Source organism: Lycorma delicatula, chromosome 1 (assembly GCF_047948215.1).
Source record: "Lycorma delicatula isolate Av1 chromosome 1, ASM4794821v1, whole genome shotgun sequence".
NCBI lineage: Eukaryota > Metazoa > Arthropoda > Insecta > Hemiptera > Fulgoridae > Lycorma > Lycorma delicatula.
In genome coordinates this window covers 371593378-371611283 of record NC_134455.1, presented here as the reverse complement: position 1 = coordinate 371611283, position 17906 = coordinate 371593378, and the positions used below count along the sequence as shown (strand labels likewise).

Below are 17906 nucleotides of genomic sequence, written 5' to 3'. Positions count from 1 at the left end.
GTTTTCTAACGTTCAATGCTAAGTACTAAGATACAGTTTTAATAATGATGGTTGCATTCTTTGGTTTGAAAACATTTCAAAACAGATTACGCATCGAGATTATAGCTCATCCATGGACAGTAAAACCATTAAAATTGTACTCAGATTCATATCTTCTTACGACTTTTTTTTTTTAGTAGGAAAAAGATCTTGACTCATTGCAAATTCTGATTCCAAAATAGACTTGATGGTACAGGGTTTTTAAGTGGCGATGTTACATCCATCGTTGCTCTGTTAAACCATTTATCCATCCACGTATCACAATATAAGCCTACATGGATGTCGACTTATATTTCATGTCGTCTAAATTAACTAAACTAAATGAAATAAATTTGAACAACATACGTAAGGAAGGATATATAAAATTAAAAGTCACTACCAAAGAACCGATGCGTATGCCCACGCAATCATTCTATTTTTTTTTTAATCTCTGGTGGGAATGACAATTTTTATAGCGTGTAAAATTGCCACGCTTGCCCGAAATTCACACCTGGGACCTCCAGATGAAATGCCGAGACGCTACCACTCGCGCCACGGAGACCGGCAGCAATTTAATTTTATCAAACTACAAAGTAAAACAACAACATTTTCGAAACAATCGCAAATATGTAAATCACCTTATCCGTTTATCTGTAGAATTACCACGACGCTTAACTCCTGGAGAAAAGTTGGCTATCCTTTAATCGAGGCCATGAAAATACTTGTTCGTATATATGTGATACGATTCATGCATGAATCAGACAACAACGCCAAGGCATGTAAGAAGCCGTCGGAGCTGAGTGTTCAGTTTTGCTAGCCGAATAACTGGTATTCATATTGTTGCAATAGACAGGTAATTTCTTCAAAATTAAGGCACTATAAAATAATTTGTGTTACAATACATTAAAAAATTTGAGAACCGTTCTCTTAATAATAATCAAGAGATTTTATACTAACAATTCTGCGGAACATTATGTATAATACAAAATTGTTGTACATTTTTTCTGCAATGGTTTTTAAGGGAAAAGTAAATGCATGATAAAATACTTTGTATTATACTTTATCAAAACATTTGAGAACCCGTGATCTGATGTACTAATAAACGTAATAAAATCTATTGTGCCAATAATTTTGTATTATATAATACAAAATTGTATTTTCCTTTATTGAAAGAGTGCTTTTGTATTGTGCAGTTGGTCTGCGTTACAGAAATGGTACGCGTAGTAGTTTCAAAACCGCTGTATTAGAGTAATATTTATTCACGACAGAGCCAGTTCTTGAAATGAATACAGTGAAAAAGACACTTATAGTATAGAATATGTTAAATTACGGGATCGGCACTTGTTTCTACGTCCTAGTATCTCTCGGTTTTGAAATATGAAGTCTTTTCCGTTCTTTAAAATCACCTGTGTATATGTTGCTTTTATTTCTGTCACTAAAAATCTTTCTTGCTCTGTAAAAATTGCATTTATTTTGGGAAATGATGTAATGATAATCAAGAATGTATGTGATTTCATCTTTTTCATTTCTCTTCAATCTTTTTCTTTGTATAATTACATTTCTTTGTGGTTTTTGTGTCATTTCAGAATCTTAGAATATGAAGAGAGCTTTTTTGTTTAACTGCAAGTTGTTAGTGTAATAATAAGTAATCACTGAAATAGGATATATATATAATATATATATATATATAGGATATATATATATATATATATATATATAATAAAATATTATAAGAAAATTATTATGTTACAGGGAAAAAATAACTATATTGTAATAAATATATATAATATATATTATAATAAACCTCTTTTTCTTCTTTTTGGTAGTATAATAATTAATCAATTCTATGATATAACATAAATATCTTATTACAAACAAAATTGTTGTTTTTTTTAAGGGAATATATAATTTAATAGTTTGTTTATCCCTTTATATCAAAGAAAAATTGGAGCATTGACTTCATAATCTTTTTTAAGCCATCTGGTTACCTAATTTAAAAATCGCCATCAAAATCAGATATTTAACAGCATATTTTTATACTAAAAAGTGACTAACAGATGTACGTAAATGGTTGGAGTTCAATTAACGACACATTTCAGGAATGATCTTCCTGAGTCCACACGAGATTTTGTTTTATTTACAAAAAATACATATCATACTCATCTCACAGGGCCATGTAGTTGCTTACTACTTTTAAATTGTAAAATCTTTTTAACTATTCACAGTTAAAAAAATTGTAACGTGCACATTAGGCATATAAAACAAAATACCGAGCTACTTTTTATTAAATTTCTTAGTTGGTAAAAGCTCAATCGAGATATTTATGGAAACCAGTTGTTTGAATAATTTAGTTATAAGATATCAGAAAATGATTATAGACAATCTTCTCCTACATAAGATCTTTTATTAGCCATCTTTTTCTTAAGCTGTAAATTTAAGAAAATATTGTAATTGATCTTATTCATTACTATAAAAACCGACAGTTTGGCCATTACTAAACAAGATACCTTTTAATCAATTCCGTTAGAATATGAATTCAGAGATTCCTGCTTTTTAGTTTTCTCAATAATGCAGATAACTTATTCCTTTGTTCATTTAAAAAAGAGTAATATTAATGTTTTAAACATTTAATGCAGAAGAATCTATTTCTGTCCATTTTATATAATATTTCTTTATTTCAGTTTTTCCCAGAAGACTAATTATAAAAGTTAAAAATGGATAAACGAGAGAAACATACAGCAGACCGCATTGATATTTGATTATTAGCGTTTTATATGAAAAAAAAAATTGTAATTGATGTATGTTTATCTGGATTGAAAATTATGAATATATATAAATTAATTTATTATAAATCAGAATTTGAATTTTAACTTTAAAAGTAACATTAAAAAAATGTTTTTAGTTTGAATTTATAGATTTTTTATTTATTTCCTATCAACAAATGTCTTTCAGTTGAAAAATTATCTATATACCTTGCGAATATCAAAATCTATTCAATGGATTTATGATGATAATTCAAGACTCTGCAGTAAATGCGTAATCGGTCATTCAATAAATGAAACGTGAATATTATGGTGGAGCCAGTACAAGTAAATTTTTTATACTTTTAATGTAAATCGTTCAGCACTGACGTCTTCTATTCCAGTTAGGGGTTCGGACAAATATAAAAAAATTTGCCTACTACATATTATATAAATATATATCTTTTGTTTATAATATTTATTTATTTATTTAGCGTATGGCACCAAAACATAACACCAATTACGGTCAAAATTACAAAGATTTAACAAACTAATATATGCTACTGGTTCTGGAGTCGCCATCAGGAAATCTTCTGGATTCCGTTCATAAACTGTCCTAGAGAAAACTTCTGTGATGTCTCTGACAGTTTGATTTTCACCACACTCACAAAGCGGCGTAGGTGTTTTATCCCATTTATACAGGAAATAGGCCCATTTACCATGCTGAGTCCGTATTCTGTTTAGCGTTGACCATGTCTCATGTCATACGTGGAAAGTCAAAATCTGGCGTCCTTTGAGTAATACATGGGATTTGGTTATCCTACTTTGTGGTCCATTCTCGACGCCAGGCGTCAATTAGGTTAAATCCGTCCTCTGTAGCAGCAATTGTTGTTTTTATAGGTGGCTCCCTAGATCGAAGGCGATCACGATTAGCATCCTCAATGTCCTCATGTATTGGCAGGTTTCGATCGTCCATAATCTTCTTGTACTCTCTTACAAGAGCGTTCATACGGCGCAGGTTCGGGGGTGGCATGTGGCTCAATACCGGGAGGCATTCCACGGGAATAGGCCTGATAACCCCGGCAATTATTCTCATAGTGTTATTAAGATGAACATCAAATCTATGAACATAAGGGCTGTTAAGTGACACTGGCGAACAATATTCAGCAGCAGAGAATACCAGGTTCAGAGCCGATGTGCGCATAGTGGAAGTCGAGGCTCCCCACGTCGTTCCACAGAGATTATGTATGATGCTGTTTCTCACTCTCAATTTGCAGTTTTCATTAAGTGCTCCTTAAATGAAAGCGTTCTATCAAGTGTCACGCCTAACTATTTCGGTATCTTATTGTGTAAGAGCCATGTATCCTCGAATAGAATTTTAAGCTCCCTATTAGCAAACTTGTTACTCAGATGGAAGCATGACACCTCTGTTTTACTAGCATTTGGTTGGAGGCGTCATCTCCAGAAGTACCTTCCCAGTTTCTCCAGGTCATCCATCAGGACCTCCTCCGACTCTTCAGGTAATCTACATTTTACTGTTAGCACCCAGTTATCGGCTTAGCCATGGTTTTTACATCTTGTCTCTGGCATGTCCGCAACATTGAGGCTGAAAAAGAGAGGCGCAAGTACTGACCTTTGTGGCAGGTCCTTCTTGAGTTTCCTCGGTGTGCTTATATCGGATCCCATGATAACTTAGAACATTCTGTTGTTCAACATGTTATTAAGGAGGCGAGCTGTTACTTTGCATGAGATTACACGGAGGACTTACAAATCATGCCTTCTCTCCAGACAGTGTAGTAAGCGGCTGATAAATCAACGAATGCAGCAGAGGTTTTAAGATTTCTTTGGAACCCCGCTTCAATGTACGTTGTGAGCGAGAGAACCTGGTCGGTACAACTTCGTTTTGGCCTAAAGCCTGCTTGTTCAATCGGTATAACATCATATATCCTCTGACAGAATCTGTTGAAGCTAAGCCTTTCTAGTAAATTATATGTCACTGATAGCAATGCTATAAGCCTGTAGCTCTTAGGTAAGTTTGCTGGTTTCCCTGATTTTAAAATGGCTACTACTTTCGATCGCTTGAACCCTCTACGCACGCTACCGGTCTGCATTATGTCAGTGAAGAATCTGGCCACCCATAGTTTTGCGTATTTTCCGAAGTTTAATAAAAATTCCGGATTGACACCATCGAACCCTGCTGCTTTCTCTGGAGCAACATCTTTGAGCGCCGACTCAATCTCTTCAAGTGTAAAAGGGTGAGCGTATTCAGTCTCTTCTGCCTTCCTCCTTAAGTTTCTTAGTTCGCGTTTTATCTCAATTTTGTGCGCCCTGTCTCTTGGTGCTCTGGACGTATCCACTATGTGGGACGCTACGGTGTTTGGGGAGATAATTGTTTTTTGTCTCTGAATAGAAGCTCTGCTTTCTAATTTTCTTAGCAGAGTCCATAGATGACGACTCGAAGTCTGAATTTTCAGGCTTTTCACCGTTTCTGACCTTTTCTGTTGTCTTGCAGATCGAGACTATTGAGAAGCTCGTCTGCCACTTTTTGATCGCCCGTCTCAAGGAAGCTTCGGTTGAGAACTTTGCTGTTTTGGGACCATCCTGGGATATATTCTCTGCGAAACCCTCTATGGATGCACTTCTTAGCTGTACTGCGCCAATAAATCTTAGTACTTGTTACTGCGCCAATAAATCTGCTATAGTTTTTGCTCATTGGTTGTATCCAACCTAGGAATTTATCTAGATCTCTAAAAAAATTTTCCCAATTAGCCTTTTTGAAGTTCCATCTAGGGCGGGGTACAGAGGTCACGAGTAAAATTTTGCTACCTACCTGTATAATAAGTGGACGGTGGGGCTGTGGGGAAAGTCGTAGAGAACTTTTTGGGTAATTAGCAGCGGCCGACGTTTGCAGTCAGTTGAGGTGAAACATAGATTCGGGTTATACTCCCGCCTGCAAGCCGCTGATTTAAAGATAAATCGGTCTTTAACATCAAAGACAAGAACATGCAGATTCCGCTGCTAAAGATGCATGTAATCAACCTCCTTTCCACACTCGTGTTTCTACTTCTAAGTTTATTAGTTTTACAAAACTTCTCTTCGAACCAAGTGGTAAAGTGACTGGACGGCTACCGTTGATGAAAAACTCCGGCACATTAAAGATTCTGTGTTGCCATGGGACTCCTCATGCAAAAATACTCGTCGCGAGGAAGTGTCGCAGTCTGTCGACTGCGGATAGAACATACGAGAGTCACACACGAATACCTGATGTCAGCAGGACACGCACCCCTATGCGTACGATGAAACGGCCGCATGAGTGTGCGTCACATACTTGTAGATTGGATATGTTATGCGGCGTTGCGTCGTAATTTAAATTTCCCAGAAACATCCGTGCCGTCTTGGGCAATATGAAGTTTTAGACCGGATGTTTCTATTTTTGCGTAGTGCTGATTTTATACAAAAACATTTTATAGTGTTGCGTATATGTTTGGTATAGGAGGAGTTTTCAATGAGTTTTTTTTTTGTTTTAAATCTTTGTTGTCCTGTGCTAGTTTTTGATTCTGTTATCCGAGAAGAGAGCCTTTTACACACCCTGTTGAACTTTGTTAAATTTTACATAGTGTTTATTATTATTATTTTTACTTTTATATTTCATTTAAATAAGTTTATTGTATTTTTAAAACTCCGACTATGATATTACTTGTAAGGTTTTGGTGATACTAGTTGGAAGTCTTTAGTGATGTTAGTTTTAAGTTTTATTTCATTTTTATTATTTTAGCTGTTAACCTAGTTTTAAGTTAGTTTTTACGTTAGTGTTTTTAGTCTTTCTGTTATCCGAGAATGGGCCCTTTACACCCATCTCGGACTTTGTTAAATTCTATTACTTTTAGTTTTATTTAAATTTTAACTGTGATTTTACTTATAAGTTTTTTTTAATTTAGTCTTCTTTTCCTTTATTTTTTTACAAAAAAAAAAAATTCCAGGCGATGATAAACCGTAGACGTTTTCCGCCCTCCAAAAAAGAAAAAAAAAATAAACAAACACTTACAACAAATAAAAAACAAAAATATCACAGAAAAACTTATAATTAAAATCAGTCAAAATAATAATAAGATAAATAAACTTAAAACGAAAAAAAAATACCAACATAAAAAAATATTAAATAAACAAATAATATTCAATAAAATCCGAGAAGAGTGTAAAGGACCCCTTCTCGGATAACAGAAACACTGAAGAAAACAAACTTAAAAAATTCGTTAAAAGTGTTATATTTTATGTAATAAACTGATCTGTCGGAGAAATAACAAGACCCGGTTTAAAATCTCCTTGTCATTGCCAAGGATTTCCCAAATGTTTCCGGGCAATCTACAACATAAGACCACATAAGACGCAATCCACAAGGATGTGGTGCACAGTTAAGCAGTCGCGTCTTACGCATAGTGGTGCATTGTCTGCTGACATCAGGTACCCGTGAGTAATTCTCGTATGTTTTATCCGCAATCGGTAGAAAATCACTTCCTCTCGAAAAATTTTCCTGAAGGAGGATTCCCATGGCAACACAGTATCTATTATATGTTGAAGTATGTTGTCTACTGTAGCGATCCAGTCTTCTTGCCACTTTGTGTGAAATGTGAGTTTTACACAGTTAATAAGTCATTTGTAGTAACACGAGCAGTGAAAGAGGGTTGAATACACGCGTCTTTAGCAGCGGAATCTGCACGTTAATTACCCTGAATCCTTACGTGACTAGGGACCCAGCAGAAACTTAATTGTGCGTTGTGATTATTCATCTTGGCGATTGCGTTGTAGATTTCAATGACGGTAGGATGTTTTGATGTACAAAATTTTAAGCACGGCGCTGAAATAGGCGAAACAACGATAATCTAAACGGGAACAAACTAAGAAATAATAAAAACATATCACACATGACCGATCGGCTTTCCAATTGGTGTTCTAAAGACTTGCAGTACATCTAAAAGTTTGGAACATTTTGTTTTTAATTCTTTGATGCGTTTTACCCACATAAGGTGGCTATCAAAAAATAAACCTAGAAACCTGATAACAGGAGAGATAGCAATTATCTCACCGTTGAGGAAAACTTCCGGAATGGAAAGGCCCTGCAGCCGAGAAAAGACTACGCATTTTGTTTTCTCGGGTGAAAAGGGGAAACCGGCATCCTTGGACCAGTCTTCAAGGTGAGATATAGTGTTCTGTAGTAGTCTCACTGTTGTGGCTGTTGAATGAGACATAATATATATAGCAAAATCAATAAATAACGAACATTAAATAGGTGGCTGGCTGCACACATATAGTAATACTGTTGATGATTATAGAAAATAAGGTGGCACTTAATATACTTTCTTGAAATATTGCATTCTCCAAGATGACGCTACCAGATAAAGATTCTCCAACACGAATATACGGAAAGTTCGGTCATTTAAGAAACCCCTAATAAAAGCAAATATATTGCTCTGGACTCCCCATTCTTTGAGGGTATTTAGGATGCCATGTCGCCCGGCCGTGTTGCATGCCTTTTTGATATCAAAGAAGATATTGATGAGGTGCTGGCAGAGTAAGAAAGCATTTTGAATAGCTGTGTCCAATGACAATAAATGATCGCTGAAAAATCGCCCTGTTGGAAACCACACTGTTCTGGAAATAAAAGGCCATGTCTCTCCAAATACCATGTATGTTTGCGATTCACCACTCTCTACATTACTTTACATAAAACATTTGTCAAGGAGATACGGTGGTATCTTGAGGGGCTTGTTTTGTCCGGTAGCTTTGTCGGACCGGGGTTGCTTTGTCCGGGTTTAAGTACCGGTATGACAATGGTTTCTGACCAGACAGGTGGGAAGACTTGTGCGGAGAATAAACCATTATAAATGTTCTGTAGATATTATAGTGCTGAAGTAGGAAGGCATGCAGAAGCGAATGTTGTCAGGTTTAGGGGAGGTGGAGAATTTAATTAATGGACTGAATCACCAATGTTTAACGGTAATACTTCTATCTGTGTCTTGTACCTCTAAAATTCGTTACTATATGATGAAGAGATACCGAGTGGAAAGAATCTGCTAAGGTAGTTGCCACTGCGGAAGGTGATGAAAGGAGTTCTCTTTCATGAATAAGCCTGAGAATAAATTGTTTCGATGATCCATAAATTGCACATCTCTTTTTCCATACAGTAGACTGGGAGCAGTGTGAGTGTTCAGGTGTTTCGTCCATGACTTCCTCTTAGCCGCCAAGAACACTTAGTGAGATAATGCTGTAACCCTATAGTATAAATTTAGTTGAACAGTTATAGGTCTACGATTAAATTTGCATAGTGCCTGCCACTGATTGCTAATAGTGTTTATGGCAATCAACATTCCACCAAGGAATGGAAGGATGTTTTGCTCCAATTAAATTGGGCCATCGTGCAGTAAATTAGAGAAAATAATGAGGAAAGTATACAACTGAATAACTGTATGAAACGGTTTTCAGCACTTTCAGTGTAAGTGGGCTTTCTACATCAAATATGAAATTAGAAATACACATGGTAAAAAAACTTAAAAAAATGATTTAGGCCTAGAAAATGTAGAAAAAGTGGGGAAAAATATAGTAACAATGAGATGAAAAGAAACATGTTTAAAGCTTCTGCAAAGGAATACACTAATTATAAGGAACAAATTATTCATGTAAAGAAAAGAGGCCATTTGAACTGTGAAGATGATTTCATTTGAAATGCTCGGATATATTCCTGTAACATGAAAAATATTAATTTTTAATTGTTTTTAAAAGAAAGGAGATGATAACTATCAAAACACACAAAGGCAGAATATCACTTGCCTTATAGAACATATTGCCTGAAGAAAGTGCATTAATAGAAACAGTTGCAAGAAAAGAACCTTATACACAAAATCTCAACAAAAACTGTGAAAAATCTATTTTTGGCATAACTGAGAAATTTTGTGCATGTCATGTTAAAAAAGTAACAGGCCTGTATCTGTTGACCAATGAGTTAAGTAACTGTAAGCAGTCAGTGAAATAAGAGAAAAAGATGCCAGATCCTCTATTCAATCTTTTCTGACCTTTGAATCACAATTTACTTACTTATATCATATACACACACATATTTACTCAATTTAAACAAAAAAAATTTACTGTATATACATTTAAACACGAGTGAAATACAGAAGTGCTGATTTGCATAGTTATTTAGGTTACAAAGTAGAAAACATTTTCTACATCAAAATTATTTTTACTGAAGAAGGAAGTTATAAATAACTGATATATATCACTCATGTTCAAATAAAACAAATCAGTTTCGTATGTGCGTTCTTATAACTGGATTTTTCGTGTTTAATTAAATTAATAAAGATTAATAGCAAACATTCTCTTCTGTTTAAATATTCTAGTCGGTTACAATCATTAACATTATTACGTAATTTAAAAATAAATTTTAGATCAATGGAATTAGTCATTGATTCAAGAGACGGAATACAGAAAGGATTAGATAGTTGCGGTCAATAAAAGGGTCTTGCAAATTTTCATTTGTATGACTATTATTCTAAAAAAATTATGTTGAATAGTATAGAGCCTTTTAATATGGGTTTGAGTGAGCAGAGACCAAGTTACCTATCAAAACAACAGTATAGGACTTATCAAAATTAACATATTTTATAGACGTATGAGTTTAAAATGAAATATAAGTATGATTATAATTAATTATCAGTTAAACTAAGTTACAAAAGAACTATTTATAGAATGAACTAAACACATCCTCTGAAAGTAATACAAAAGAAACAACCCGTAGATTAATAATTTTAACCCTGTTGATTTTTTGCGGTGACAAAATTACTAAAATTACAGGAATTTTGATTTCTTTCAAAAAAATTAATTTAAAATAATAATTAAATTCACACTTCAGTAGTATAGAAACCTCGGGTTCTGCTGTAATAACCTCCACCACAGCAGAAACTGAGATTTCTTTTCACAAGCGCTGATTGGTCGATTCTCCGCCCACCACTTTACAGTAGAAACTCACTAACTTTTATAATACATTAAAGAAGATTCCCCCCAACACCACCTCATTTACTGCTGTAATCTCCCCCCCTTCACTTTACAGCAGAAACTGAGTAACTTATACAATACATTAAAGAAGATACTGCCGAATTTTAAAAATAGGCCGTATCACGAAAACGGGGCGTCCTAGCCCAATTCTAACGCGATTTTGATGGGCTTAACCCTGAACGGTACTTTTCAATTTTTGAATCGGACCAAATGATTCTATCAATTCTAAAATATAATTTGCAAAAATTTCTAATATTTTCTATAAATTTAAAAGTTTAAACTATTGTAATAATATTCCATTATTTTCTTCTACAAACCAGAAATAATGGATTTGTACCCTTTGGATTCAAAATCGTTATATAGGATATTTTGTTAGACCAAATTCGGCCCGAATAATTGAAAAGTTTAAATCTAACCAGAAATTACAAAATCTAATTGATTTTTATTTTTTATTTATTTATTTATTTATTTATTTACAATTTAAAACTTACATGGTCATCCGTCAGACCTAAGTCTGTCGACAGATATACTAAAGAATATTATTACATTATTAAGTGGTTAATGTAATAACCAATTTTATGTAACAACTAAGATATTATTAGTTTTATAATACTTATAATAGTAGTATAATTATAAAAATTAATTTTACAAAATTAGACTAAATATTTAAAAACTAATGAACAAATTATTTCTTTAATAATTGTAATGTATTAGATTTAGTAACTAAAATTATATTCAAGAAACAAAACTATACTTAATTTACAACAACGAATTACACAATTAATATCTTGTTGCAACAATTACATAAAGAAAATAAATAACTAAGCTTTAACCATTCAACAATACATTATTTATTGATTTACAATAATTATCAACATTAAAATAATAACTATAATCATGTTATAATTGTCTGGACTGCCAGTATAAATCCAACATGAATCCTGTTAGTACCTATTACGTTATAATTAATGCCCACTCAATGAGAAGTTTTTTTAAATCATTTTTTTTTATTTTTACATTATTGAGGTGATTCGGTAAAGAATTAAGTAATGCAGGAACAACGTACTTCTTTAATCGTTTACCGTAAGTATTATTATATCTATCTGTGATAAAGCTCATTGCTCTCAAATTGTATCCACTTTCTATATTTACCCTGTATTCACTGTTGTAAAAGTTCTTAAAAATAATTAAGAATTTAAATAGACCTCTAACTGACAGAAACCTTGTAAGATTATTTAAATTAGTGTCATAATTGTTATCAGAATCATAAAGAGCAATATCTTTGAGGACCCTATTTTGTATTAAATTTATTTTATTTATGAGATAGTCTGCGGCTGATCCCCATGTTGTCAAGCCGTATCGAATAACAGATTCAAACAAGGATGAATAGAGTAAGCGTTTACAGTGAATTGGTAATAGGGGTGAGATGTGGTGGAATTTCATAGCAACCACTCTTAAATTTTTACATATATGTTTTATATGGTGATCCCATCTAAAAAAAGAGTCAAAATGTACACCCAAATATTTGTATTTGTCAGCATTCTGGAGATGTTCACAATTACAATTTATGTGGTAATTTTTTATACAGTCACATGTATGACAAATAATTTTTATTGGTCTTTGGGATTGAAGATAAGGAGATCTTACATGTAAAACAGTAGTTTTTTTAGCGTTAATAATTAGGCCTTTGTCATGAAGCCACTTTAATAGATTATTAAAATCTTCTTGCATTAAAAACTCTGCTTCTTCCAATCGCTTATGTCCAAATGCTAAAACACTATCATCAGCGTATTGCAACAGACATGAATTAGAGATCGCGCTAGACATATCATTAACGTACAGATTAAAAAGTGTTGGGCCCAAGATAGACCCTTGAGGCACGCCACTATCCGTTTCGTATCTATCACTATATTTATCTTTAATTTTAACAATAAGTTTTCTGTTACTTAAATAGTTTTGTAGCATATTATTAAAAGGGCCATTAAACCCTAGCTTATTTAGGGCATCTAAAAGTTTATGATGGTCTAACGTATCAAAAGCTTTACGAAAATCTAAAAAAAGTAAGATTACATGGTTACATTTATTTAAGTTAATATTGACAAAATCAGATAAATCATTTATAGCATCGTTAGTCCCAATCCCCTTTCTGAAACCATATTGAGTTTCACTGATTAATTTGTTATCATCAAGGTATTTAGTAATATGCATAGAGACATACCGTTCAAAAACTTTTTCGATACATGACAGTATAGAAATTGGCCGATAATTATTTAAATCTTTAAAAGAACCAGCTTTATAGATAGGTCTAACAATAGACATCTTCAGTAGATCAGGAACCCTCCCTGATTTAATTATATTGTTTACAATAATTGAAATTAAAGGGCTGACTTTATTAACGACATATTTCAAATCTTTGATTCGTATGCCATCTACACCTGGCGATTTTTTATCATTCATAGATGAAATTATATTTTCTATTTGTTTAGGAGAACTTAAAGGTAAATGAAAAGACACAAGCTGCATGCAATTGCCACCCGTGAATTTCAAGAACTTATGTATACAATTATGTTTAATATCATCTACTGAAGTTACAAAGTGTTTACCGATAATGTCTGCAGCGACCTTACCCGCGTTATTAGATGTACCGCTTACATATTTAATTATAGTATCGTCTAAGTTACGCTTAGAGGGTAACCCCATCAAAGAGTTAAGTAGTTTCCAGTTACCCTTAATATCATTCTTTTGAAAATTTTTAAATTTATCATTAAAATACTTCTCCTTCGCTTTTCGTATTTCAATATTAATTTTATTTCTATATAATATGTAATCTTTTCGAATTTCCAGGTTAGCTGGTGCTTTTTTCCATTTTTTGAACAGTCTGTCTCTATACTTTATTTTATTTAGAATGTCATCCGTCATCCATGGTTTTTTTCTATTTTGAATTTTAATCCTATCAGTATTTCTGCGAACTAAAGAACTGTTATACACAGAATTAATTATATCAACGAATTTCTCATACGCAGATGGATTATTATCCATCTTATTACCTAAGGTGTCATAATTTATGCTATCTAACTTATATCTAATTAAGGCATTATCTAAGTAAAATGAACCAAGACTGTCATCCATCGATCGTCGGGATGAATTCTTGTACAACAGATCTGCTATTGTCACATAGTGATCAGAAATTTTAGTTTCAATTACTCCAGAAAAAACGTAATAAGGAAAGCCTCTAATAAAAATGTGATCTATACAAGATCTAACAATTACCCCATCTCTTATTTCCTCCCTCGTTATATCAGATATGCAACACATGAATCCCGTTGTATGTAATAAGGTTTGATAGTAACTAACTACAGTATTTTCCTTAGTAAGATCAATGTTCATATCTCCGATTAAGACCGCATTATTATTATTACAATTATGAAGAATATTTTCAAGATCATGTAAAAATTCATGAACATTTAAATCTGGCGGTCTGTAAAAGCATATTATCGTAAAATCATCGGTCTTAACGCCCAATTTCACTGAAACCTGAATGCATAATAGTTCACAACTTGAGACAGTCAAATCCAACATTATTCTTTCAGCACTGAGTGTGCTACGACAAAGAATTAAAATACCACCACCAGACCTAATATTCCGGACACAGTGATAGGAGTCATAGCCATTAATCTGATAAAAATTAATTAAACTTATTTCATTATCCGTAATGTTTATTTCCGTGAGAACTATCAAATCTACGTTACTATTACCTAGGTGAATCAAGAATTCATCCCAATGACCGCGAATAGTCCTAATATTTAAATGAAGTATACTCAGTTTCGATAAACAGGAGTAATCTTGCGAAAATTCGTCTAGGTTCGAGTAGTAATTATCAATAGCCAAAAACCGGCCATTAAAAATATTATTTTCATTAATGTTTTCCATTTCAATAGGGATTCGAAAATATGTCTAAAACGCACAGATTACATAAGCTATACAGATTATAAGATTATACAATTTGTAAACATAATAAAAACATTTTATTTAGAAACATATAAATTTTATTTGTAAAGACTAATTTAATACTAATCGTTGTTATGACTAATGTCTTATCTACGCAAAAACACAGCATAACCGTTTTTGTTAAAGGGGTGGGAGAACATATATTCGATAGAACAAACGCTCGAATAAGATCGTAGGTGTAACTTAATGACATCAGTATCATATTATTTGATAACAATGTCGTCACCATAACAGAGATAACATTTTTGAGATAGGCTCGCAAGAGAAATACATCGTTATGCAAGTCAATTATCCTTATCAATTTAAAGCCAGTTTCTAAAAATAAAATATTTTTCATTAAACTATTATTCACTTTAAGAAATAAACTGATGCTTATAAACATAGAAAAGTAGCTGCTGAATTGGCATAAAATTAAATTAAGTGAAGGTCTTCCTTTTTTTATAATACTGGAACAGTAATACCAAGAATCTTGAGTCATCAATAACAGAATATGATAAATATAAAATGCAATAAAATGATAGAAATAACTAATACGTGAACTTACATTTACAGAACTGAATGTAATGAACATAATAATATTATTACGAAACAATTCTATTATACTCTTAGGGATAACGCTATCATAGTTACAAATTTATATAACTCACTTGATTTTTTGCAGATCCGCCTCAGTGTTAATTTTAATAGCAAACACATCTTCACTTTTCTTAACAAATATTTTACCATTTCGTACCCAAACAAATTTATACTGAAGTTCACCCGCTTTTTGTTTCGTTTTATAAAGTAAGTCTTTTATTGATGTTACTAGATTTTCATTAATATACACTTTTTTGTCACTACCATCTGCAAGAACCATATTATTTGTTAGCTTCTCGCGCTTTTTGCTGATCCAGAAATCTCGCATTTTTCTGCTGCTAAACTGCACTATGATCGGTGGTGAATCAGTCTTCCTCCTAGTAGGTAGTCTATGAACCGCTTCCACACCGTCCAAGCTGAAAGGAATATCTAGTTTGTCAGCGATTTTCTGAAGAGAGTCATGTAAATTTTCCTTACGGTTTCCATCGGGGTGTAATTTTAGCCCGTGAATTTCAATATTTTTGTTTCTTCCATATTGTTCGAGTTGTATGATTTTTTCTTCTAGCGAAGCGATTTTCTTATCCTTCTCTGTTACGCTTTCTCGGAGTTGTTTCACTTCTTGGAGAAGATCCTTGTTAGATTTCTGTAATTCACTAATTTCATTTTTAATATCGTCATAGAACAGGGATAGCCTACCAAGTTCATTTTCGGTCCTACTGGAAGAAGCTCTGACTTCTGCTTTGAGTTCTAAAATGATAACTTTTAATTCATTAATACCGGTGAAATCTAATATTTCTTTAGTCGAATCCACTGATTTGTTGTCAGTAGATTTGACTGATTTGCGACACTCACAACACATCCACTCTTTTTTCTTTTTCTGCGACATTCGCTGATATGTATTCTCCGTAATTCCAACGCATTTATGGTGGTAACCGTATAAACAAAAACGACAAATAATGTATGTTCCATCAATCGGTAATTCTCCCTCACAGGTATTGCACTTCTTCATTTTCAAATATTTTTTATCAAACAGGATTATAATATAATAAAATATTTAACACTGGCATATAAAATACAACATAATTGTTCAAGAAAATATACAGTTGTGTATTTAAGATAAGAACTGCTTATCTACTACACTCTGAACAGGAATGCGAATAGAGCGACACACGTCTGTTCAGTACAGCAGCCAGACGCAGACTACTGACTGACAGACTATTAACTAGACTAACAGACTATTAACTATAACTAATAGTCTATAACTAGACTAACAGACTAACAGACTAACAGACTATTAACTACATATGTAGTAGTTTGGCCCATCGGAATACCGAGGAGCCAGAGTTTCTGCATAAATAGTGTTTGCCCCATCGATTAATTTCATATTCTTTATTTTGAATCCAATTTTTAAATCGTTTCTCGTATAGGCGATTATTCACATATGAGGAATCGCTTTATTACTGTAAAATTCAACAATAAACTGTTGAATTATTTTGGTCACTCGAATCTGCGGACCAAAATATTCTAACAATTTTGTAGATTCTTTACTACGAAATAAATACTAGAAATTACTAAATCTAGTGGATTTGTACCCTTTGAAATGATTTTATATGAGTTATTTTGGTAGTGAAGTTCTTCACCACCAAATGAATTTAAAAAAAAGAAAAGAAACTAGTTTAAATGTATTGTGTACTTGCATCAATAAACATATCTACCGGTAATAATTCTAGTTATTTCATGTTTGTTATCACCTCATAAAAAAACCCCTCGTATATAAGGGGCGGCTTTATATTATAGAACGCAATCAATTCTTTTGAATCTTTATTATGAAACCAATTATAAAAACATTTCCCTCCAACCTGACATAATTTTGTTGCATTAAAACAACCCGTATTCGTGTCGATAATTAGCTTAAAATCGTCAAATATAGCATATGAAAAATTATCTAAATAATTTTTAAAATATTGGACTATTTTATTTTAACCTTTTTTACAATTCCAAGCATCAATGCCACATGTAAATTCTAAATCATGGTAATTATGATCATTGGCCGTTCTTCTCATACCCTTGTATATTATATAAACGTCTTTAGAATTGTTAATTTCATTTAAATCTGACACTGTAACATCATTGAACCTTTGCGGTAAAAATATTTTTCCAAATCCTTCAATTGTGGCAATAATTGAATCACCATTTTTTGTTTTTATAAGCTCTACTTTTTGAATTCGATAACGCCTATTTTGCATCATTTTATTAATTTCATAATAAAGATTCAAAAGAATTGATGGCGTTTTATAATAATAAAGCCGCCCCTCATATGCGAGGGGTTTTTTTTTATGATGTGATAATAAACATGAAATAACTATAATTATTACCAGAAGATATGTTTATTGATGCAAATACACAATACATTTAAACTAGTTTCTTTTCTTTTTTTTCAATTCATTTGGTGGTCTAACAAAATATCCTATATATTATATAACGATTGTGAATCCAAAGTGAATCTATATAACG

At 32.7% G+C, this 17906-nt stretch overlaps 1 protein-coding gene across 3 annotated transcripts in view; it reads left to right on the top strand.

The window, feature by feature from the left end:
* LOC142318436 (uncharacterized) overlaps positions 1-2926 on the top strand; it is a 124562-nt gene extending 121636 nt beyond the window's left edge. For all 3 annotated transcript variants that reach the window (XM_075355022.1, XM_075355023.1, XM_075355021.1), the window contains one exon: positions 2700-2926. In XM_075355022.1, the coding sequence (XP_075211137.1) occupies positions 2700-2717 (18 nt within the window). In that variant the 3' untranslated portion in view covers positions 2718-2926. The remainder of the gene's footprint in view (positions 1-2699) is intronic.
* The last annotated feature ends 14980 nt before the right edge of the window (positions 2927-17906 follow it).